At 34.0% G+C, this 24053-nt stretch overlaps 1 protein-coding gene across 11 annotated transcripts in view; it reads right to left on the minus strand.

Moving 5' to 3' along the window:
* KIF21A (kinesin family member 21A) overlaps positions 1–24053 on the minus strand; it is a 163472-nt gene that overhangs the window by 45092 nt on the left and 94327 nt on the right. For 7 of the 11 annotated variants that reach the window (XM_050750118.1, XM_050750123.1, XM_050750117.1 and 4 more), the window contains exons 9-21: positions 23717–23906; positions 23302–23365; positions 19523–19726; positions 14225–14263; positions 9821–9911; positions 9285–9402; positions 8684–8872; positions 7945–8144; positions 5066–5173; positions 1196–1264; positions 877–1091; positions 575–728; positions 208–402 (exon numbers count right to left, since the gene is read on the minus strand). In XM_050750118.1, the coding sequence (XP_050606075.1) occupies positions 208–402; positions 575–728; positions 877–1091; positions 1196–1264; positions 5066–5173; positions 7945–8144; positions 8684–8872; positions 9285–9402; positions 9821–9911; positions 14225–14263; positions 19523–19726; positions 23302–23365; positions 23717–23906 (1836 nt within the window). The remainder of the gene's footprint in view (positions 1–207; positions 403–574; positions 729–876; positions 1092–1195; positions 1265–5065; positions 5174–7944; positions 8145–8683; positions 8873–9284; positions 9403–9820; positions 9912–14224; positions 14264–19522; positions 19727–23301; positions 23366–23716; positions 23907–24053) is intronic. The other 4 variants (XM_050750122.1, XM_050750121.1, XM_050750126.1 and 1 more) reach the window with 1 other exon arrangement.

The following is a 24053-nucleotide window of genomic DNA, read 5'->3' on the forward strand; positions in this document are numbered from 1 at the left end:
ATGTGTTACATAAACAATAAATGTTATCACACAATCAGCAGAGAAATCTGAAAAGCAAGCAGGAAGTGGCATACATGTAAAATCTAAGTATTAGATTAGACCAATAAATAGAAAACACCTTCACGTAAAAACTCAAAGTGCTTTGAATGATAAACAATACAAAAGTACTTTTCATTAAGCCATTACACTTTTCAAAAAATTACAAACCTTTGCTTCTTCCATCTGCATTATGTTGGCTTGACAATCAGAAATACTGTCATTGATGTAATCTATATTAGCAATCAGTGACTCCATCTCTTCATTGATATTAGCCACATTTTTATCTCCCTCTCCATTCTCCTTAACTATCTTCTCCCTTCTTTTTGAAAGTTTCTCTCGTCTTTTTGTCAGTTCCTCCCGTTGCTATTGAGAAAGCAGGTTGGATTTTAAGAAATTATGTTCATCTATTTATATACTGTAGAATCAAAACCCCCCCAAAACTTGGTAAGTGTTAAATTTACCCGGGAAACAAAATTGGAAGAGTAAAATTAACAGTCAGCTAAGGGGGAGCATATCTACTTTCTATTTCCCACACCTTGAGGAGTCTATTCATATCTGCCTCCATGTTGGAAATGGTCATCTTCTGCATGATGATGTCTGTGACTCTGCGCTCAAGGAGCTGCCACTTCATGCGGGCTGTCTTGGAAATAAACACTCGGCCAGTCAATCCTTTCCTCTGATATTTTTTCCTATAATCATATAAAACAGACAAGCATAATTACTTATGCACTTATTTGATTGTGTACTGTCAAATAATGAGCCATTTTTTCATTTAAGTACAACATTCTGTATTAATGGCCAAGAAGATTATGTCAGCAGGAACAGAATTATGTAGACCTGGTTCCATTTGTTGTGGGCGTTGGTAAGGCCTGGACTCTCGCCACAGGAATTCTCATTTTCTGCTGGACTCCTGTCCTTGATGCATCTGTTTCGAGAGCAGCTGCACTGGAACTTGTGTCCTGAGCAGGGGCATCAGATGAACTCAGCTTCCGAGTAACTTTCCCAGCCACTTTATCTGACATGGGTCTTACTTGCCGACGAAGAGCTGTAACCTGAAATTGCAGCAGAGGTTGACTCATTATCTTAGTCTATAGAAAGACATCATATATCTCAAAGTCAGAATGTTTCTTCCAAATGGTCAGCTTGCTTACTGTACCTCTTCCGTTTTGCGACGTAGAACCACTTCTTGGTTTCTTTTTTGGGCTTCCAGAAGTCTAAGTTGATGCTGCAAAATAATATTAAATAAGTGGAAATAGTAAAGTGAAAGACACAATATTTCCTATTCCTATATAAATATATTTCCCCATACCCCTGGGAACTGTGAGTTCTTAGCAGGATCTGAGTCAACAACCTTGTATACATTATTACAGGTACAGCTGTTTTATCCCAACAAACACAAATAAATACAGATATACCTCATCCCTTTTTGAAAAAAATGAAAGGTTATCTCTGTGTTACATACTTAAATTTGATACATTTGGTGCTTACTACATGCAAGTACTTTTCTAAATGCTTTACAAATGTTATCTTATTTAATTTTGTTAGACATCTTGTTTTAGTTGCTGTTTGAGGCACAGATAGGAAGAAACAAAGTTTAGAATATTTTCAATAGAGTCATCTTATAATATATACAATAATTATAAATTGTTGTAGACATAGGAAGAATATATATTGATTAGTACCTTGTAATAACTATGGATCTTATGGTGGATAAAGTAAATGGACAATAAAACATGTCTGCATTGACTATTAATTTGTTTCCAGGTACTCTCAAAATAAAGATAACTAATTAGGATTACTTCAAGCCATTCTACAGGCATATAATTTAAGAAAAAAATTTGGACTTAAAAAGAACTCAGAGGCCAGGAGCGGTGGCTCATGCTTGTAATCCCAGCATTTTGGGAGGTCAAGGTGGGAGAATCACTTGAGGTCAGGAGTTCAAGACCAGCCTGGCCAACATGGCAAAACCCTGTCTCAACTAAAAATACAAAATTAGCCAGGCATGGTGGCACGTGCCTGTAATCTCAGCTACTCGGGAGGCTGAGGTGGGAGAATCGCTTGAACCCAGGAGGCGGGGGCTGCGGTGAGCCAAGACTGCACCACTGTACTGCAGCCTGGAGGACAGAGCGAGACTCCATCTCATTAAAAAAAAAAAAAAAAAGAAAGAAAGAAAGGAAAGAAAAAAAAGGAAAAAAGAAAGAACTTATATCTTAATTCCAGTTCTATCATTTATTCAATTCTGTATTGTTGGACAAAGTTTAAGAATGACAGTTCACTACAAACTTCCTTTCTAGTACTTAAATCCTGTTATTTAACAAATAATCCCTCGTGTTTTGCATTCAAATTCAAGCAGACCATTCATTTTAGGTTTATGTATATTTCTGCCTCATCAGATGGGAATTCCTTGAGAAAATGACTTTATCTTATCACAACTATATCTTAATTGCCTGCCACAATGATTGATATAAAAGCAAAATTAATGTGTTTTTTAAATTAATGAATTATCAAAAACTATAATTATCATATAGTTTGAAACTTCTTACTACATTCAATTTCTTCCTATTAAAAATCAAATCTCAAGCTCATTCATATTTTTATATGGTATGTAAATGTCACCCTGAACTTTCTAAGGGTTCAAAGATGAATATGACAAGGAACAATTTTAAAAGGAGGCCAATAGGTACACAAGGCAACAAATAAAAGGGAGAGGGAGTATGAATGTTAGCTTTATATGTGATTAGCCAGCATTGTATCTTTATAATAGAATATAGGCATCATATGTTATGGAAAACATTCAAAAAGTTCATCCTAGGAGTTCAATGTTGATCTCCCTATATCTTATATGAATTAGTAATAAAGAAATAGGTAGCATACACTGTAAAGAAATTATTCCTATTGTCCAAAGGTTTTCATTAAATATAAAATAAACAGACAAAAAATGGAAAGAACCCAAACGTCTATCAACTGATGTATGGACAAAGAAAACGTATTCTATCTATACAACCATAAAAAAGAATGACGTGCTGATACATGTTATAACATGGTTGACCCTTGAAAACATCGTGTTAAATAAAAGAAGCCAGACACAGCTGGGCGCAGTGGCTCACACCTGTAATCCCAGCCCTTTGGGAGGCCGAGGCAGGTGGATCACTTGAGGTCAGGAGTTCGACACCAGTCTGGCCAACATGGTGAAAATCCACCTCTACTAAAAATACAAAAAGTAGTCAGGTGTGGTGGTGCATGCCTGTAGTCCCAGCTGCTCTGAAGGCTGAGGCAGGAGAATGGCTTGAACCTGGGAGGCAGAGGTTGGAGTGAGACAAGGTCACGCATTGCACTCCAGCCTAGGTGACAAAGTAAGACTCCGCCTCAGGAAAAAAAAAAAAAAAAAAAGCAAGACACAAAAGGCCACATCTGGTATGATTCCATTTATATGCAATGTCCAGAGAGACAAAATGCAGATTAGTGGCTGCCAGGGGCCAGGGGCAATTGTGAGTGACTACCAATGGGTACAGTGTATCTTCCTGGAGTAACGAAAATTTTCTGTAATTAGAGAGTGGTGATCATTCACACTTTTGTGAATACACTAAAAACATGAATTGTACACTTTAAAAGGTAAATTTTAGGATATGTGAATTATATCTCAACTTTTAAAACAATAACAGAAAAAAAAAGAATAGGCAATATGTTAGAATGTGCTTCTACTTGATTTCAGTAGGAACAAATTGATAAAAACAAAATTTTAAATGCCCAGGAATTAACTATGACAAATACACTGATTATTAAAATACACTGACATAGTAGGAGAAAAAAAGAAATAAATATAACCTAAATAGGGGAGTCATCTGGCCAAAATATCCACTATCCACTTTACCTCACTTCCCTCTTTTCTCTGTCCCCTTTCTTCGTTACATCCCAAAATAGATTTCCATTTTCTAAAATATGCTTTATGCTCATATTTTTCCAGGGAGGATTTAGGAAAAGTTGAGCAAGTAAAAAGGAATAACGGCTGAAACCTAACCAATAATAAAGAGAAAAAGTGAAGGCCTCTTCTTTTTCAAAGAGGGAGACTTGCTGTGTTGTTGTTCAGGCTAGTCTAGAATTCCTGGGTTCAAGCAACCCTCCCACTAGTCTCTCAAAGTGCTGGCTGGGATTATAGGCATGAGCCACTGCACCCAGCTTCTTCTTTTAAGAAAAAAAAATCATAACTATAATTTTTCACCTAAAAGAAATAATCATATTGCCAAAATTTTGAAAAGAAGAAGAAAAAAAAATCAACCATAACTTATAACTCTAACACAACTACAATTAGCATGTTGAGATGCATCCTTTGAATTTTCCCTCATTTGTAAGATGACCATGCTTTACACTTAATGTGTGGTCATTTTTCAGATAGGTATACAGTTTCAAAATATAAATGGAATGTACCATAATTCCTTTAACCATTCCTCCCATTGTCAGGGATTTGGTTGTTTTTACTTTTTTCACAATTACAAAGAATCCTAAAGTGAAGATTTCGATGCAGAGTATTTTTACTTATTTTAGATTATTTTCTTCGTCTAAATTCATGGAAGTAGAATCTTGAGTCAAAGGATACAAAAATTTTGATAGTCCTTAGAAAAGCCTCTTCTAATAAGGGCTGGTTGTTACTCTAGGATTATTTATAAGTACTTCTAGTGATAAAACACTCTTCAGAACCATCCTAAACTTGCTATCTTACAAAATACTGCAACTAGTTCCTTGGTCATCCTAGAGATAACCAGTTATTCTTGCCATTTACTTCTATGTCATCATCTGGAAAATAAGTCTCAAATAAAATATATAATATTACAGTTTTTTAATGAACTCTTATACTGAATTACCATAATGCACATATTGTAATAAATGACATTTTATAATATGTATGCTTATCTATTGTCCTTAACCTGCAATTAGTAGTTAGGGTTACCAGAAATGTTTCCTCCATTTATTAAACCATCTTTTTCAATGTACAATTTTGTTACATAACTGAGAGTTAAAATCCACTTACATCTCTTTTACGTTGATCCTTTTTCAACTGAGCAATCTCTCTGTTTCTTCTAGACTCAGTCAGTCTGGCTTTCTCTTGTTCTTCTTTCATTTGCTTCATTAGGCGAACCTAATCAATTAGGTATATACATCTATTGAAATTACTCTGTCACAGCATTCATTCAATCAAGCACATATATGGAAGTAAGTTCTTAGAATTCCGAATACTTAACATGGAAACATGCAGTTTTACTGCACATTTAAAATGGGCAATTCTTATTTCTGTGAGATTCATGTATTTCTGTTTCTAATACATTTTTATTTGCTTAGTATTCTATACTTTTTGTATTCAATATTCAGTTGCTCTGCAACTTGAAATCTTGATACTTAGCTTACTATCAGTAGCTGTGTGACCTTGATCGAATTACTTTACCTCTCTAGGCTTTGGTTTGCTCATCTATAAAATGGAAATAATATATCTATAGCATTGGATTTTTGTGAGAACTCAACCAGTTAACACCCACAAAATGTATTAACAGTACCTGGCACTTGAATTCTCAACAACTTAATAAAGCACTTAATGATTTTTAGCTACTGTTGTTATTAGCAACTACACAACATAATAATCTAATGACGGTTATGTGCCTCATAACAACATTTAACTCAACAATGAACCACATTTAAGACAGTGGTTTCATAAGATTATAGTGGAGCTATAGTGGTTTATGTATTTACTATACTATACTTTTTATAGTTGTTTTAGACTTATGAAAAAAAAAGGTAACTATAAAGCAGCCTCAGGCAAGCCCTTGAGAAGATATTTAAGAAGAAGGCATTTTTATCATAGGAGATGACAGCTCTACATGTGTTAATGCTCCTGAAGGCCTTCCAGTGAGACAAGATGGGGAGTTGAAGACGGTGATACTGATAATCCTCACTCTGCATAGGCCTAGGCTATTGTGTGTGTTTGTGTTTTAGTTTTAACAAAAAAGTTTAAAAAGTAAAAAATATAAAAATTTTAAATAGATAAAAGTTTACAGAATGATGATATAAAGAAAAAATATTTTTGTACGGCTATAAAATGCATTTTGTGTTTTAAACTATGTGATATTTCAAAAGAGTCAAAAAGTTTTTTTAACTTAAAATATTTATAAAGTACAAAAAAAATTACAGTAAGCCAAGGTTAGTTTATCACTGAAGAGAGTTTTTAAAATAAATTTAGTGTAGCTTAAGTGTATACAGTATTGATAAAGTCCACAGCAATGTATAGCTATGTCCTAGGACTTCACGTTCATTGATTCACCCAGAGCAACTTAGAGTCCTGCGACCTCCCTTCATGCTAAGTGCACACCTTACAGGCACACCTTGGAGACCTTGAAAGTTTGGTTCCAGAGCACCGCAAAAAGGTGAATTCACATTAAAGCAAGTCACACAAATTTATTTGCTTTCCCGGTACATATAAAGTTATGTTTATACTATACAGTAGTCTATTAGGTGTGCAATAGTATCATGTTTAAAAATATAGTTTGCATGTCTTAATCAAAAAACTTAATTGTTAAAAAGAAAATGCTGACAGAGACACGAAGTGAGCAAATGCTGTCGGAAAAATAGCAGCAGCAGACATCCTCAAGGCAGGGTTGCCACAAACATTCAATTTGTAAAAAATGCAATATCTGCAAAGGTCAATAAAGCAAATCACAGTAAAATCAGGTATGCCTATAAAAGTGTACAATTTTTGGCTGAGCACACTGGCTCATGCCTTTAATCCCAGCACTTTGGTAGGTTGAGGTAGGTGGATCAGCTGAGGTCAGGAGTTCGAGATCAGCCTGACCAATATGGTGACATCCTGTCTCTACTAAAAATGCAAAAATTAGCTGGGCATGGTGGTGTGCACCTGTAGTCCCAGCTATTTGGGAGGCTGAGAAAGGAGAACTGCTTGAACCTGGGAGGCGACAGAGTGAGACTCCCTCTCAAAAAAAAAAAAGTGTACCATTTTTTATCTTTTATACTGTATTTTTTACAATACCTTTTCTATGTTTAGATATGTTTGGATACACAAATATTTAGCATTGTGTTAAAATTGCCTAGAGTATTCAGTATAGTAACATGCTGTACAGGTTTGTAGCCCAGGAGCAATAGGCTCTACCATGTAGCCTAAGTGTGTAGTAGGCTATACCATCGAGGTTTGTGTAAGTACACTCCATGTTTGACAAATAATCACCTAAAAATGCATTTCTCAGAACGTACCATCATTAAGTGATGCATGGTTATACTATCCAAATCACTTCCATATTTGCTATTTTATTGCTATTTTAAGAAAACTACAATGACTTTCATGATAGACGTAAAGAATAATTGATTCCTCAACAAAAACAGATAACAGATCAGGATTTGCACACTCTCTTTGGACAGGGGAAGAAAATTAGTGCTTTTCTGTGTATAGAAATGATAAACACTAAATGTAAGACAGTTATTAGCTATTGGAGAATGAGGAATATGATCAGGAAGAGATAAACAGAAGGCTTACTGTGTATCTGTAATGCTTAATATTTTAAACTAGATTGTGGATACAATGTTTGTTATGTTATTATCTATGCTTTCTTGCATATTTGAAATATTTTATGTTTTTGTTAAGCTTGCGTAAGAGTTGTAAGAGAAGAAATATCCATCAATGTCTAAGAAGCCCTGATGAGCACATGATTTTCAGTTACTCTTGAAGAAAGGCTTTGATGAGGAATGACTATCAGAAACAAATTCTAATTGCCAAAGGAAAGTACATCATTTGTAAGATTGGGTTACCTTTATCGAATACGGAAAGAACCACAATAGTTGTTTATTTTTTGTCAACTAATTGCAAAATCATACTGAACATCAAACGTTAATGGAAAAAACAATCAATACCTTTGTTTTTTTCATTTCCATCACATCCTGCTGCAATTTCTTCAATTGCTTTTCATACTGAGACTGATTTTTAAGCAACCTTGCATGTTCTTTTTGAGCTGCTTGAAGCCTCTGCAGTTCTTTATTCATGGCTTGGAGTTTCTTTTCATATTCAGACCTAACTTTTTTTGCTTTTTCTTCTGAGTAAGATTCTACTGAGCCTAAATGACCAGAGGATATTTTTATATGTTTTTTGTGAGACACAGATTTTTATTTCACAGATTTACAGTCCATATCCAAAGAGAAGAGCTACTTCCCAAACATTCACATCTCAGAAGACTAGGGTGTCTTTCAATCATTCTCTCTTTATTATCTACTCTTACCCTGTTTAATGATTATTGAAGCTTATTCATTAATATGTTATGTTAAAATGTACCCAACATAAATCAAAACATTAAAACAACCATAAATTTGTATAAAGTGAGTAAACAGCCTAGGCAGATATCAGTATGAAAAAACAAAATAAATAACAATATTTAACATTATGAGACAAATTAACATATAACCTGGTCAGAAAGTATTTACAAGCTACATATAACTTTTAAATAAAAGACACAAACTGAGACTTGCAAAAACAAAACAAACAACCTTTTTTAGGTTTAATACGGCTTCTATCATTTTTTTCTTCTACAGGAAAAGATAAAAAACCCATTTTGAAGATTCAGCTTGAACTTTCATTTGAATTAAATATAATTCTTACCTAAGTTTTGAAGCACCTGGTCTCTTTCAAGCTGAGTGTCCCGAATTTTATGTTGCAGCATCATTAGCTTCTCTTCATACTGCTTTTTCAGAGTCTGCAGTCTTTTCTGGCTGTTTTCTAGTTCATCAATCAGCTTTTGCTTAATTGCAATTTCACAAGTAATGTTTGCCAAGTCTGCTTGATAATTGGCTATTTATAAAAGAAGAAAATAAAAATCCTGGTACTAGGTCAAAATATCAGAATTCTAGCTTTCAAACAAGAGCATAAAAACCATCAACTAGGTATTTTTATTCACTGATTAGTCATTAGAAAAGTTTCCTGGATAAATCAAAAACCAAAAAGGTGAATGAGATAAAGAGTGTTCACTTTGATCAAGGACAATGCTATTTGTACTCAGCAAGAATGGAAATCACACAATGACTACATCCAGCAAGAGAAGTAACTCATTTGTTTAGCACATAAGCCTTGGAAGGCAAATGTAGGTCAGTAGTCACAAAAGTTGCTTTCATCAAGTATGAAATGGAGAATGTTAAGAGTTTTCTGTCACGGTTTAAACAACTTCCCAAAATGAATTTTTGCCCTTATACCAAATGGCAAGTACCTTTTTCATCTGATTCAGAATCTGATTCATCAGAACTTTCACCACCCTCAATGTCATCTTCCTCCTCCTCCTCCTCCTCTTCTTCATCCTCATGGTCACTCATTTCTTGACTTTCTTCCTAAAATGTGATTTGTGAAAATTAATAGCAAAATATTGGCAAAACAAACTGATTCTCTCATTGAGAGAGGCTGCTGGAGTACAAAATACAGAAACATAAAAAAGTTCACTTTTCATCAGTATAAAAATCCTTCCAAGATGTTAAGGTTATTAGATAATAATTTTGTCTTAAACCAAAAAGTATTTCATCTCTCATAGTATTCTATCCTTGCCTCTGCAACACAATGCTTTCACAATACATAAGATTGACAGTTGTCAATATTTTACAGTTCATATTTCTGAAGAAACATCTTCAAAGAAATAGATTGAACAGAATGCATCATAAACAGTTCATTTTTCTACAAGTAAGTTAGTTATCAGCAACCAAGAACAACCAAACCTGGTGACTAAAACTGACAAGTTCATTCTTTCACACTTACCACTTCTAATTCATTGTTTTCTCTTTCTGAAGCACCCTTTTCTTCTTTCTTCTCTTGATCAGTGTCCGTATTATCCTCTTTACCAGCCACACTAAAAAAAGGAACATAAGGGTATGGTGTTAAAACAGAAAGGAAAAGTATTCACTTTTTTTCTCTCAGATTTTTAAAAGCCATCAATGATTTGTGAAAACAAACTTTAAATGTTGGTCACTTAAATGAGCAAAGCTATTCTACCTGACGCTTCAGAGAAAAATGGAAATTGCCAATCAGTCAATAGTGTAATGATTTATATCACCGGAGAAAAGCTTATTTTCAGAAAACACTGAGGAATAGATTATGCCTGAAAGCACGAGACCTCGACACCCCTAAGAACTAGTCACAGTAGCAGTCAATTAACTGGAATTCAAAAGAAATCAAACATTTTTGTTTTCTCATTTGAATACAAAAAACTTATCTCATATTAATACAATGATATTAAAAAAACTACATTTTTATTGATGTCCTAATACATTTAAGAGTATATTTAAAGTTCCAGATTAAATCTGCCCACAGTAAGCTTGTCTACACTAGCTACATCCATCAGTGTGTTCAGGTCTCCTTCAGGTAGTGGCACAGGCTCTTTTTTCTTAGGCAGCCCATACAGCACAAGGCCACTTCTCATTATGGTCTCACACAATGGGTCTTTGCATACCAAAAACTATCAAATGTTCAGGCTGCCCTTTGATTGAATAGAAAATTTCAGGGTCTGCCACAAGATTCACCTTATAAGTGGAGGCTCTCCTCTTCAGTTACCTGGTATCTACAACCATAACTACACACATATCAGGGAATGATTATAGCTAAATTAATTCAGCCCTGGTGGTCCTGAGGAAAAGAGAGAAGTTTTGTATACCCAAATAACTCTAATCCTTTGTGGATTTAGCAATCAACTATGCACAGACAGTACACTACTGATCACTAGACTCACATATTTAATTAAGCTAAATAACATTAAGAAAGTAAACTTTAAATGAATCTGTATATGAACTATTTCCTTTTGTGCTATAGTAGCATTTTAAAATCATTAAAAAGCACTTTGAGAGGCCGAGGTGGGTGGATCACGAGGTCAGGCATTTGAGTCCAGCCTGGCCAACATGGTGAAACCCCGTCTCTCCTAAAAATACACAACAGCCGGGTATAGTGGTGCATACCTGTAATCCCAGCTACTAAGGAGGCTGGGGCAGAAGAATCGCTTGAACCCGGGAGATGGAGGTTGCAGTGAGGCGAGATCATGCCACTGCACTCTAGCCCGGGCGACAGAGTGAGACTCTGTCTCAAAAATAAATAAATTAGTTAATTAAAATAAATTTTAAAAATAAATAAATAAATACTCAAATAATACAATATTCTCTGAGTAAAATTCCTCTAGAAAAAAAACTTTATCAGAATAGCTCAATAACAGCTATTGTTTTTTCATATATTCTTCTATATTAAATAATTTCCCTAATATATGGATTGATTTTTAGCTTTTAGGCTAAAAACTTAATCTCATTTAGGCCCTATTATAACTATAACTTTAATGATTAACTGTAGGTTTCTATTCTCAGAGATATTTTTGTACTGAGCACTATGAATATAAATACTTTTCCCTTGTAAGTACTTTTCAGAGTTTGTCATTTATGTTTATGTTATTATTTATTTAGTGCCTGTATTTCTCACTAGGCAGTCAGCTTCCTAAGGGAAGGGATCATGTCTGTTGGCCTCCACATTACATCCCTAGTACCCAGGGCCTGGCACATAACGAATGTGAAGTAAGTGGTTTGTTAAATAAATCAATCCCTGTGACTACGCATAAGCACCTCTGTTTGAACATGCTTATGTATCTCATGTACTAGCTCGGCTGGAGTAGAATGGTAGTTTTAAAAATGCATAAAGATGCATGAGAGACAGCATATATATGGCGAGAGAAGAAATTACAAGTAGGAGTACCAATATAACAGTCTTAACTGGAAATGAATGAAGTAAATTGTAACAGGGATCCATGAGTGCTGTTAAATCATTTGCATGGAGAAAAAATGAGCTTGAAGAAAACTAGGAACCACCTAGAAAGAACTTTTATGATAAACAATAAATAATTTTGTGTGATATACTAAATGCCTCTCTTAGGTTGCTTATAATATACTAGGACTGCTGATTTTCCACCATCATGCAGTTCAAGCTGAAAATCTAGAAAGAAATTCCCCTTTCATCCATCATCAATTAAAAGGCCAGCAGTATGTACTCAAACAGTGCTATACTTGAGGTCTAGGTCTAAGGTGTAGGGCTAGGAAAGGACAATTTATTAGGGAGACATCTTCCAGCAGGTTTCCCAATTCCCTCTCCTGGGCAGTCTCCCTTTCTCACCTGTGACTGCTACAGAATACAGTTTTCATTATTCTCTGTTCTTGTATTACTTCAAGTTCCAACCAAATCGCATTATACTTAAGTTTACGGCCATACAACCACCTTATTCCAAACATTTGACTCAACATATCCTTCTACTCCCTACTCCAAGTCACTGATACCCAGTTAAACAAATGCTATCTTTACGTCTACATTAACTCATATATTATAAGTCATTCATGCCACTTCTGATGCAGAAAAATCAGCAGTCATAACTTTACATTATTAATTTAAAGGCTTAAGCTTTTAAAATACAAGTTGATAGTTATAATTTTTATACCTCAAATATTCAAGTTTTCCTCAGTAAACCGAGGCAAATTGATACCTAAAATAAGTATCTAAATAGCAATGGAAGATATTTAAATTAGTACTTTATATAGAATCAGAAGCTTGGGAGCTGGAATTAGCAATTAACCCCTTCATTTGACAAACAAAAAGGGAACTGTGGCCTGGAGAAGTTAATCCCCTCAAGAGGACTAAAACCAGTTATCCTGACTCCCAGACCATTTCAAAGTTCAGTTCACAGACTGGAAGCATCTCCATCACTTGGGAGCTTATTACTTACGCAGAATCTCAGGCTCCACCTCAGCCCTACTGAATCAGAATCTGCATTTTACCAAAATCCCTAGGAGATCTGTACACACGACTATGTTTCAGACATTGTTCTGTAACCACCAAACCACTCTGCTTTTGCTATCCTTCAGGGATCATGTAAAGATGGAAGTAAACTCCTTTCACTGAGTACATTTAAAGGACTTGAGTATTTTATGGTGATTAAATGCTTCCACACACAATTTTAATGATGTATCTTATTTTGACCTTTCAGAATAGAAGAAATTTCACAATTTTAATGCCTTAATTTAACTCCAGTAATAAACATGTTGTCCTAAATATGTATTGCTTAGGTGAGTTAGGGTATGACTGATAAAAAAATTAAAATTATAGCCTAAGTACAGAATACTTTAAAGAACCTATGGACTTATGGCATATAAGTATAAAAACTTTAGAATACTATATAACATACTAAATATAATTATAAAATATAAATTATAATTTAAAGAAAAACATTTTAAACTTTAAGATATTTAAAGTAAGATATTCATTTAACTAATTGCATAGTATAAGTTCTCAAGTTCTTAAGTAAAAGATGAATTTCTAAAGTAGGGCTTCCAAAACAGTTAAATATTACCTTGAAACTAGTATGTTTTCTTAATCATTTTGACTGTAATCTAGAGACTTGTTTAGGAAAATCTATGAAGAAAAGTTCTGATAAGGAAAATATCACTTGATCCTTGGTTAAATAATCCTAATTCTGAATCAGTAAAATGCAAATCAAGAATATGATTCTAAATTTTGCTCGTTTCCAATGAAAAAAGCAACTATCCTGTTTTTGATGTCCACTTCAAATACATTTTAAAAGCAAAAATTGTTTTTCTATTTCAACCTTAAGAATGTCTTATAAATCTTATTTGTAATCAGGCCACAGTTTCCTTTTGTTTGTTGTCATTTTAACGGTTTTTTTTTCCAGTAAAGATTATATTAAATAAATAAGAGAGACAGAAGCCCACCCATGACTCAGCATGTGCTACAACAAAATGTCAATTTCCATTCTGCTCACAAGTTTCCGTAAGACAAAGAATTACTGTTGTTTTTTCTTTTTTAAATAAATCAAATGGCAGGGGTTTTAGGGCCATTTTTACCCTACAAAAGCTAAGTCATCATCATAATTATCATAGTTTATTCTGTAATCACATGAAACTGCCTGAATTTTAATTGAAGTATCTAGTGAAGATTTTATTCTTAAAAAGTACTTTCTTAAAAATGTATTACAGTGTTCTTGTTAGTTTTATAAAGTCAGCATTACTTTTAGGAGCACCCCAGCTTATCTAGTCTGAAACAATATATAATACTATAACACATTTCCTTGTGAATGGCAACTCAGTATTTAAACATTTTAATAGAAAACCTGGGAAATATTCCAACCTTCTTTCTTCTCGATTGCTTTCCTCAAGTTTCTGTAGCCTTCAAAATCACGAGGCACAGTATTGGAAGGCCAAGCCAATGAAGGACAAACCAGACAGTAAAAAGCGAAAGTGATAAGAAGGTAAAAATGATACATGAGCTTGAAGACTTTAAAATAAATTTTAAAAGATATCATCAAAGGACAATACACAGTAAAAAGGCAATACATTTGTATGAATAAAAAGTAAGTAGAAAATCAAGCAGCAATATATCTAAGAAGAGTATATAGACTATCAGTTGAAATTATGCAGCAGCAAAATGTATAGTCTCAATTTATAAAAGTTGATAAGGATTAGGCATTCTTGGATGCCTTTTCTTTAGTCTGAAGTGGGTCAATTTACTCAGCTTCCCCCAAAAAAGACCACTTTCAATAATATATTCTTTCTTTCAAGCGTTTACAGAAGAATTTTTAATGGCATCATTAAAAGAATTCACAAAGTAATGCCTTTATACCATAATATGAAAATACCACTAATACTAAATTCTAGGATAATACTTTTAAAAACATACTTTCTGTTGTAATACACTACATATGAAAATCACTAAATCTAAAAAAAAAACTGATTTCAAAGTTATACATGAAATGGTATTGCAGGCAAATGAATATGGTTGTTATGATATCTGGGAAAAACTGTAATTTTATTACTTGAAAATAAAATTTCACATTGGGATTAAAGAGTTTACTAATTATTATAAACTATTGAACGGGCATATCTATAAAGCAATAGTGGCAAAAAAAAAAAAAAAAGAGGTGGGGAGAACTGTAGTACTTTCCATTAGTAAGATTGTTTTTTAACCAGAAACATATAAGAAATACCATGTGTACAGGGTTTTAAAGATAAAGAATATTCAATATTAAAACTTGGAGATCTTTACTCAGTGGAATGTACTGTATACCAATATTTGTCATATAGAAAAAAAGACAGATGTGCTAGGCTCTGATTAAGTATATGGCAATTTTGATATAGAACACTTCTGCCCAGAATATTTTTCAGAAAATATTTTTCAGAATCATCAATATTTTAAAATGAAGAGACTGAATCAGAGGTATGAGTTATTTTATCAAGCCAGTTCTTTTCATTTTAATTTCATAATATATGTGCTCCCATGTGATTCTTATTTACTGGTCTGTGATTGTTTTCGCATCAACTTACATGCCGCCATTAGATGAGACTAGCAATCTTTCTGAGAAAAAGTCTACAAAGTAATATACAGTAATCAAACGGTCCAGTATAGTGATTAGAAAAAGCAAAGTAAAGCCACTGCCTAAGAAATCTGTGTTTCTAGAGTTTCAACCCAACACCACTAAATGCAAATCAGTGCAGTCTGATCGATGAGTGAAGTTTTTTTATGTTGCAAGTCATTTAAAGCTAGATATCCAAAAATATGGGATTTAATATGTGAATGGTAAATTTTCCTCGTCCACATACAAAAAATTCAAAAAACTTTTATGTCTACTCTAGGCTTATACTAATGATAATGAGCTACAATGGCTCAGAGAATGTGGTTTCCTCACGAAGAACCCAGATTTTCTATTTTCAATATAGAGACTTTTGTTAGCTTATACAAGAAAGCTATATTAAAATATAAAGCTGACATGAGCTAGCAAGTACATAAATTTTAGACACCTCCTAAATTGCCTTTTTAAAAACCATTACAATCAGTGGTTCAAAAAGACAATGGAGGGACAGAGAAATAAACTAATAATCTAACACCTCTCCCTAACTTAAAGGAGTTCAATTTTTAGTTCATTTAGTTCCCCTACAATGTTTCTTCTACAGTTAAAGAGAGAGAATGACAATTCTTGCCAACCATTCTAACATTTGTGTAACTGAAAGATATGCAACATAGTTTAATTGTTATTTTCTTACTATCTACACCTCTGGATTATTCTACAGCTCAACAGAAAATAAGCACAATAAGGTAGAGGAGCAAACCTTAAAACCTTACATATTAGCTATTAGTTATAGTTCTGATAAAGACTGATGCAGAAGACAGCATTTGTGGCATCCTTCTTAAACACAAATGCAGCTTCTGGCATTAAAATGATCCAGTTACTACTCTTCCTATCAACTCTTACATTGTCAGAGGCCTTGTAGCCACGGCAACCAAGAATCTACAACACAGAGCAATAAATTAAAAGACACAGAGCTTCCAAAGAGTTTGTGAATTCAGTGACAAGGAAAGGAGGCAGCTATAGAAGCCAGGACAGCTTAGAATAGCTAAATCCAAAGGTCAAGCAAGCCCCAGTCAGGTTTTAGAAACTCATAGGCACAAGAAGGTAAAAAAAAAAAAAAAAAAAAAAAAAAAAAAAACCACTTTCCTACTCTATCTTTTTTTCATTAGATTATGCTGTCTAACATATTTTGTTGTATGGATTAATGTATCCTCTTTAAAAATTACAAACACCCCTACAAAGGAAGCTTGTTAGTTATCAGTCATTTCCACTGGTATGAATTCCTTTAGTCAAATGGCCTTGTTCCTGAGTTTGAATTTAAGGAGATCAGAGAAGTAGATAATTTTGAAATTGGGAGCACTTCGGGGTAGGGCAGAATTACATGAGAACTGGACCGCATAAGAGAGGAATGGATCAAGGTTGCATGGGGACACAAGAAGGTTAGTAAGAACGAATGGCTCAAGCAGAAATTCCCATTTTTCCCCCAAAGACTGGCCTACACCTATGAGAGGGAAAGAAGGTTCTTTCCCCTGTCTTGCCTTTTCTTGCCCCCTTCTGAATTATTCTTACCATATTATAAAATGGGCAGAAATCATTTTATGTGAGTGAGCTGGGAAATTTGGATACCAGGTATTTACAATGCTTGCTAGAGAAAAATTAGGCCAAAGTTTCAATTAATTTTTAACTGAACCTCCTGTATGTGTAAGGTTGAGGCAGACCCACATTTTGCAATGCCCTCTCTGACAGATAAAATAGATAATCATGAAGCATGGAATGCAACTCAATCAGAATCAATGCATCTAAACAGGAGCTATCACTTCCAAGGAGCTCCTGTGGAAGACTGAGCACTTTAGTAAAGCTGTTGTCCTTCTAAACATTTCTGGAACTCTAGGTATATTGTATGCTGGATTTTTTCAACTTGTAGGGAATCCTTTGGCTAAATGAGGGCTTAGCTACATTTTAAAAATAGAAATTGACATACAGTTAAAAGTTATTGGGATCCAAGTGTGATGAACAAAATGCTTTATCAAACTAAGTAAAACAGGATTGGTTTTCATTTTTTAATTCAAAAAAAAAATTTGATTATAGTATGGTAAGACCTATTAAATGTTATAAATTCTTATATGTAGCAATAAAAATTTATAAATTGGCTCTAAAAATGTTTATAGTTACATGGTATAGTACACAAGAAAATTTTTTAGATTCACATATTATATAGGTGTCAGTTTTATAAAATTATATAGGTGTCAGTGTACAAAGGTACACTACAGCATGTGTGAAAATGCTCTTTAAAATGTTCGCATATAGCACTCTATAGGTATATTAATTTTTAGAAAGTATTAATTTATTTTTCTCATTCTAAGCTATCTTTCATCTCTTATCTGGCTCATTCACAAATATTTTATCTCTAATTATGCGGTTTTTTGTTAGGAAATGAATTATTTTCTTCACTTAGGCTTTAATGTTTAAATCCAGTTGTTTGGTGAGTTCTTATCAGTATTAACATCTATTATTTTTATTGTAATAATTATCACAACTAATCACTGAATTAGTCACAACCACTATTAAAATGTTCAAAACAGCCTAGATTTCTATTGGGATCCTTAGTTGTTTTTCATTAGTCATATTCAACAAGTGATTAAGGAAATATCTCTAAATTTACCTCAAAAGGAAAAAGCAGTATCAGTTGTGACCTTAAAAAAAAAACTTTGCTTATACTTACTTATTATTTATGAATACAAATGACCTAGATCTTTGAAAACAAGTCATACCATTTGACATTTTGACCAACTACAGAAGTGGATTTTACAAGTCAGCGATAAGTCATGTGCAAAAGTCTCAAGTTAATTCAAGCAGTAACTTGGGTAACACTAGTTTCGATAATCCTATGATCATTATTTCAGTTTTAATTGCCCTCCATAGGGGGAGAGCTAATCATTATACATTTCTTAATGCTGCCATAATCAATGATCTATGAAAACATCTAAGACATTAATATCTCAAGAATGCAATTTCAAATGCAATGCCTAACCATAATGTACAATTCCTTGTTTTAATTATTCTCTCTAAACTCAAGAACACAAAGCAGAGTTAATTTGAAGAATTTAAACTTCCAATGACTTTGATCAACTGGCTGCTCCAGGAAGAAATGCCTGGCTGCCTAAATACATTTCTAAATAAACTGAGCAAAGCAGCAGGTAGGCTAAACGTCTACATCAGTTCTACAAAGCATTCCTCCTGTAACAAACCAGGTGGCAAATCAGATGATTTTGCTTCCTTTTGAATATCTAGCCAAAAATGTTTAAATTTAATTTGACTGGTATGCTCAAAATATAGTCTCTGTAAGTAATCTGACTGCACAATAGAATCAGTGTGTAAACATGTAAAGAGCTTACGAATATTTAACCACTTACACATTACAAGTGGTTAAATTTTCATTTTCTTCCTCTCCTTTGCACCCAGTTGATTTCAGAGGGACAAACTATCAGGATGCAAGAAAGAGAAAGCCTAGAACAGTGGTGAAAAGCTGAGTAACTCCTTGTTGGAAGATTCAAAAAGCCTGAAATAGCATAAATAATTTTCACATAATCAAATTAGAAGCCCTGCAGAAAATATTTAAGAGACCAAATGACATTACATGACATTCTGATGGATTAGTTTAGCCTTTAGTTAAACTAATCTAGACAGGGATGAAAATATCCATGAGACTACTTAATTGTATTAGGAAATGGGGAAAAAAATGAAAACACTGAGTTATAATGGTACAGCAAGCTTTGCCGAAAAGCAAAATGAATGGAATGCAAAAGCAGCTATTTGAAGAAATAATAAAATAATTTATAATAGTAATTTTATATTGTCATGGTCTAAATAAAATTAATTACCATATTATTACAATTAAATCTATTTTTCTTACACATAAGTAGAGATAAACCATTAAAAATATAGTTGTAGTTTCAGCTAACATAGTGATTTATTTCATATACTAAGGTACTCATGAAACTATGTATGCTCTTTATAATTGCAAATTAAAATACCCTGAAAAGGAAATAGAGATTCATTTAGCAGTGATTTTATAATCCCACCTTTTTTTCTTCCTCTTTTCTTTTCTTTTCAACTTCTCTAAATCTTTCTTTGCTAGGTCTATAATTTCAATGGTTTCTTTGTCTGAGGATAGTATAGTAGGAGAAAAAGTTGATGATCCACTGAAATATGGCGCTCTTGCTGTGGCTCTTGTCAAGTTTTTCCGAAGGTTCTCATTCACTGCTTCACTTTCTAATAATTTTGCTCTAGCAAATAAAAATATATTTAAATAGGGAGTATTTTTCTCTGTGGATAAAAATACATAACATAAAGTATACCACACTACCATTTCTTAAGTGTACAGCTCTGTAGCACTAAGCAAATCTACACTGTTCTGCAACCATCGCCACCATCCATCTCCAGAAATTTTTCATCTTCCCTTACTGAGACTCTATACCCATTAAATATTAACTTCCCCCTCAGCCCTTTTACCTCAGCTCTGGCACCCATCGTTCTACTTTCTGTCTCTATGAATATGACTGCTCTAGCAATAAGGCAGGAACATTTTAAATGAGTTAATCTGCATGTTAAAAAAGTTTTCCAAAATGCATTTCAACATGGCTACAGGATAAGGATTTTTAAACTAAATAAAATTCTCAAAAAATAATAAAAATAATCACAAAAGAATGCTCACAAACACTGTTTAAATTTTTTTTCAAATTTCCTGATTGAATAATTATACATTTGCAATCATAATCTTAATACTCAAAAGAATTCTACATATTCAGATGCCAGTGGTAATTAGATTACTTGAATTCTGGCCAGTTGGACATCAGTTGTCCTTGCTTGTAAACCTATTATTTAAACTTAAAAAATACACAAGCAGCATGCTCCCCTTAGTTTCAGTTCCTCATTCATCACACAATAGCAGCATTTCCAAAACTGTGCAAGGAATAAATTGTCAAATTTGCCCCAAACTGGCTGACAGACATCTGGCTCCTGAATATAGCATGGGAAAAGACAGTATCTCCAAGGAAACTTGAGTTTGAGAATTGAAAAAATTATTTTGTTTGCTCAAGCAGTCCTAATAATGACAGAATAATGTACACACTGATCCTAACACGTGAAGACATCAAACAATGAAATCCTAAAAGAACCTAGATTATTGAGACTAAAAGGATTCAGAGAGTCCTCTAGGCCAATTCCCTTATTTCTATTTTATTTAAACCATCAAAAATACAACTATCTACTTACATATAATAGATTTTCAAGGTCAGTCAGGCACAATAGTGATTGAGACTGAAAAATAAGAAAAAAATACAACCTATCTCTCTCAACACTCTATTACTAAGCACTTTTGCCATATGTTCAAATATTTCAGAGAAAGATGCTGGATTATTTGCAATACTAAGCTCTGGAAGTCACAGTCAGCTCAGTGCTTTTTCATTGCCTACCAAAATTATTCATTCTACTCTTGAAATAGTTGAGACACATGGGGTCTCACTATGTTGCCCAGGCTGGTCTCAAGCTCCCAGCCTCAAGTGATCCTCCCACCTCAGCCTCCCAAAGTGTTGGGATTACAGGCATGATCCACCCTACCTGGTCCTACACATTCTTTAATGAAATTGTTTTAGTATAAATGTGATACCATATGTGAGCAGAACAATTACAGTATTTTTAGATGGTTAAATAGCTGTGTACAAACTTCTAGGTTAATTAAATGACTTCAAAATTGTTTTAGAGAAAATTCACATAAAAACTCAAAGTTAAAATTCATGATTATCAAACAGTAGAAAAGTACAAACAATATATTACACTTTTCTATATTTTTAATTTCTAGCACAAAGCCTGGGTACTTAATAAGGAATGCTAAGAATGAATGAAAATATAATAAATCAGCTAACAATAATGATCTATATTTTAATGGGCTCCTTTATTATTATGTAATAAATAATGTGGGTATTTTATTTTAAAATTTACGTTTTTCACCTAATGTTAAAAGTCTGCATTTGGTAGGGGCATATCCAATGACTCTTTGATCCTAGTGCTAATAAAGGCCTTTTAGGGATTACCTCCACAAACTCCAGGGTACATTAACAGAATCTACTTTTTGTATGGCCTACAGGGAGATAAGTTGAGGATCTGGAACAAGGTATTAACCTACACCAGGAAAGATTTGATCAGCGATTGAACTCAGGGCCCATGAGTCATCTCTGTTCTCTAAATGGCTTAAGGAAGGAATAGTCTTAACTCAAGACTTAGAAGAAGGAAGATATTAGATGCTACTTTTAGCCACTAGAAGGAGTGGAAGTGGTTCTGGCAGTTTTCTAGGAAATAAGGACATTAGTCAAGCAATTTGCCTAACAGTGACAAAAAGCCGAGGTACAACCTTAGAATACAGAGTGGAGGAAAGGAAAGAGAGACTAAGAACTGGAATAGGCAATCCGCTTTAACAATTGGCAAGTGCCAAAGAAATAAAAGCGATAAGAGAAGCAGCCTAGGAGCAGGAAGAGGATCTTCAAGAACTAAAAAACAGAGCTATCAGTTGTGTCTCAAGGAGTGGTAAAATGGGGTCAACAGAATCAGGAAAGACTGGTCAGAGAACAAAGTTTTAGCAGTAGGCAGGGAACAGTACTGCCAACAAGGGGTAGAAACTGCAAGTCCAGGTTGGCTGCTGAGCAGAACTAGGATGTAGTGCCCAAAGGTCTCTGTCAAAAACGTGAAGCATGAAAAATTATATATATATATGTACTATGCATAACATATATAATATATATGTACACATATACACACACAGAATAAAATTATACTTGAATAACTATATTGCCACATCGGCATGTGTTTTCATTTGTTTTTGCTTTTTGAAACACTTAAGAGATTCAATGTGCCTTGTGTAGCCAGAAACAGTGGCGATAGTACTTGCCACAGTTTGAGAACCTCTAGAACAGCCAGAGGAAGAGAAAGAGAACACAAATACAAGACAGGGTAACTGTGAAAGACGATCTCCTCCCATTTGCTTATGTTCTACAAATAGCAGAAGTGAGATTTGAACTACTTAGATGCTCTGCCATGGAGCTGACTGGAGTTTTCCTTCAAGAAAAATATAGCTCAGTCATCACAGCAAACCATGGAACCTGAAAATATTATTGACTTAACCTTCTTTCCCAACCCTATTCCCCAAGTCTACTCCCCTCCACATTCCTACACCAGGCATGGGCATCCTTTAACTAAATTCTGTCATTCTGTTTACTACATGTGATGATTTATGTATGCTGCCCAACCTAGAGTGTGAACTCTTTATGTCATGCTTGCCCCCAGCCCCAGTCATGGTATTGACATATGCAAGTATGTGTGGCATGTTGTATGAAATGTGAATAGATGTACCACAGAGGGGCAGGCAAATTAGTAGGTATGCCATGATTTACATGCAGGAATAGCTAAAGATATAAAAGAGAACAGGAGATTCAAAAAATTGGAGATGACGTGTAGATATTGATCTATTCCCAAGTGATGGGGAAAGAGGCATATGAAGGAAAGGCATCAAAGATAACTTCAGCAACATAAATTTTGCCTGTTGCATATGTCAAGTTAGGTAAGCACCCAATTTTGGGATATAGCAGTAAGAGTAGGAGAATAATACGGGAAGAGAGGGGAGGAAAGGAGCTTGGAATATGACATCAAGGGAAAGGTAAGTAACAAGTCTCCTAAAGTTAACCTAACCAAAGGGCTGAAATATCACCATGGACAACTGCCAAACAATAAGCTCAACAAACAGAAATATTATAACATTGCAAAATTCAAAAAACCATATGCATTATATGTTACAGAACATGAACTATACCTGAGATCTTCGATTTCTTTTATATAACTATGAATCATATTACTAATCTCCTCATTTCCTTCACCTGAAAGACAAAATATGAAATAAAAATTTTCCTTTAAATTAAGACTTCAACAAAACAGAAGAAAAAAAAGTCGGGAAACAAAACAGTAATTTTTTAAAACACAATGCTTACAGTAAATTTTCTACCCTTTATTAGATGGGCAGACCATAAGATAGTATTATTATAAAGGGAATATTTTGTTTATATAAGAATTTATTATTTTTTGAAATTAGGTATTTAGCTTAAAACCACAGACTGTATACACAGAGACTAGCATTTCTATTTCAACTATGCTAGGTAATTAGTGAACACAAAGAATGTTCCCTACCCTCCAGAAGTTAATCCCTCACTTATCCCACCTTACGCGCATACCTGCTCTGGCAAGAACGTGGTTGGCCTGATCACTAACAAGCTGTGTAATTCTGGACCTCAGTGCATCAACCGTCTCTTGCATGGCTTTAATTCTTACACGCAGGTTATTATTTTCAGTCTGTAGCATAGCATTCTCATGGAACATGTCATTGATGCTTTCCACACCCTCTTCGTCAATTATTCTTTTACCCTAGTAAAGGAAAACAATGTCCTTGTTGCTTGAGGAGTCAAAAACACAAGAGTTTTGCTTAAGGATACTCTATAACTATACGTTCTCCAACCAAGAGCACTTTTATCTTACCAACCCCAAGGCAAAAGAAATCCTTTCCCCTCTAGC

This window comes from Macaca thibetana, chromosome 11 (assembly GCF_024542745.1).
Source record: "Macaca thibetana thibetana isolate TM-01 chromosome 11, ASM2454274v1, whole genome shotgun sequence".
Lineage (NCBI taxonomy): Eukaryota > Metazoa > Chordata > Mammalia > Primates > Cercopithecidae > Macaca > Macaca thibetana.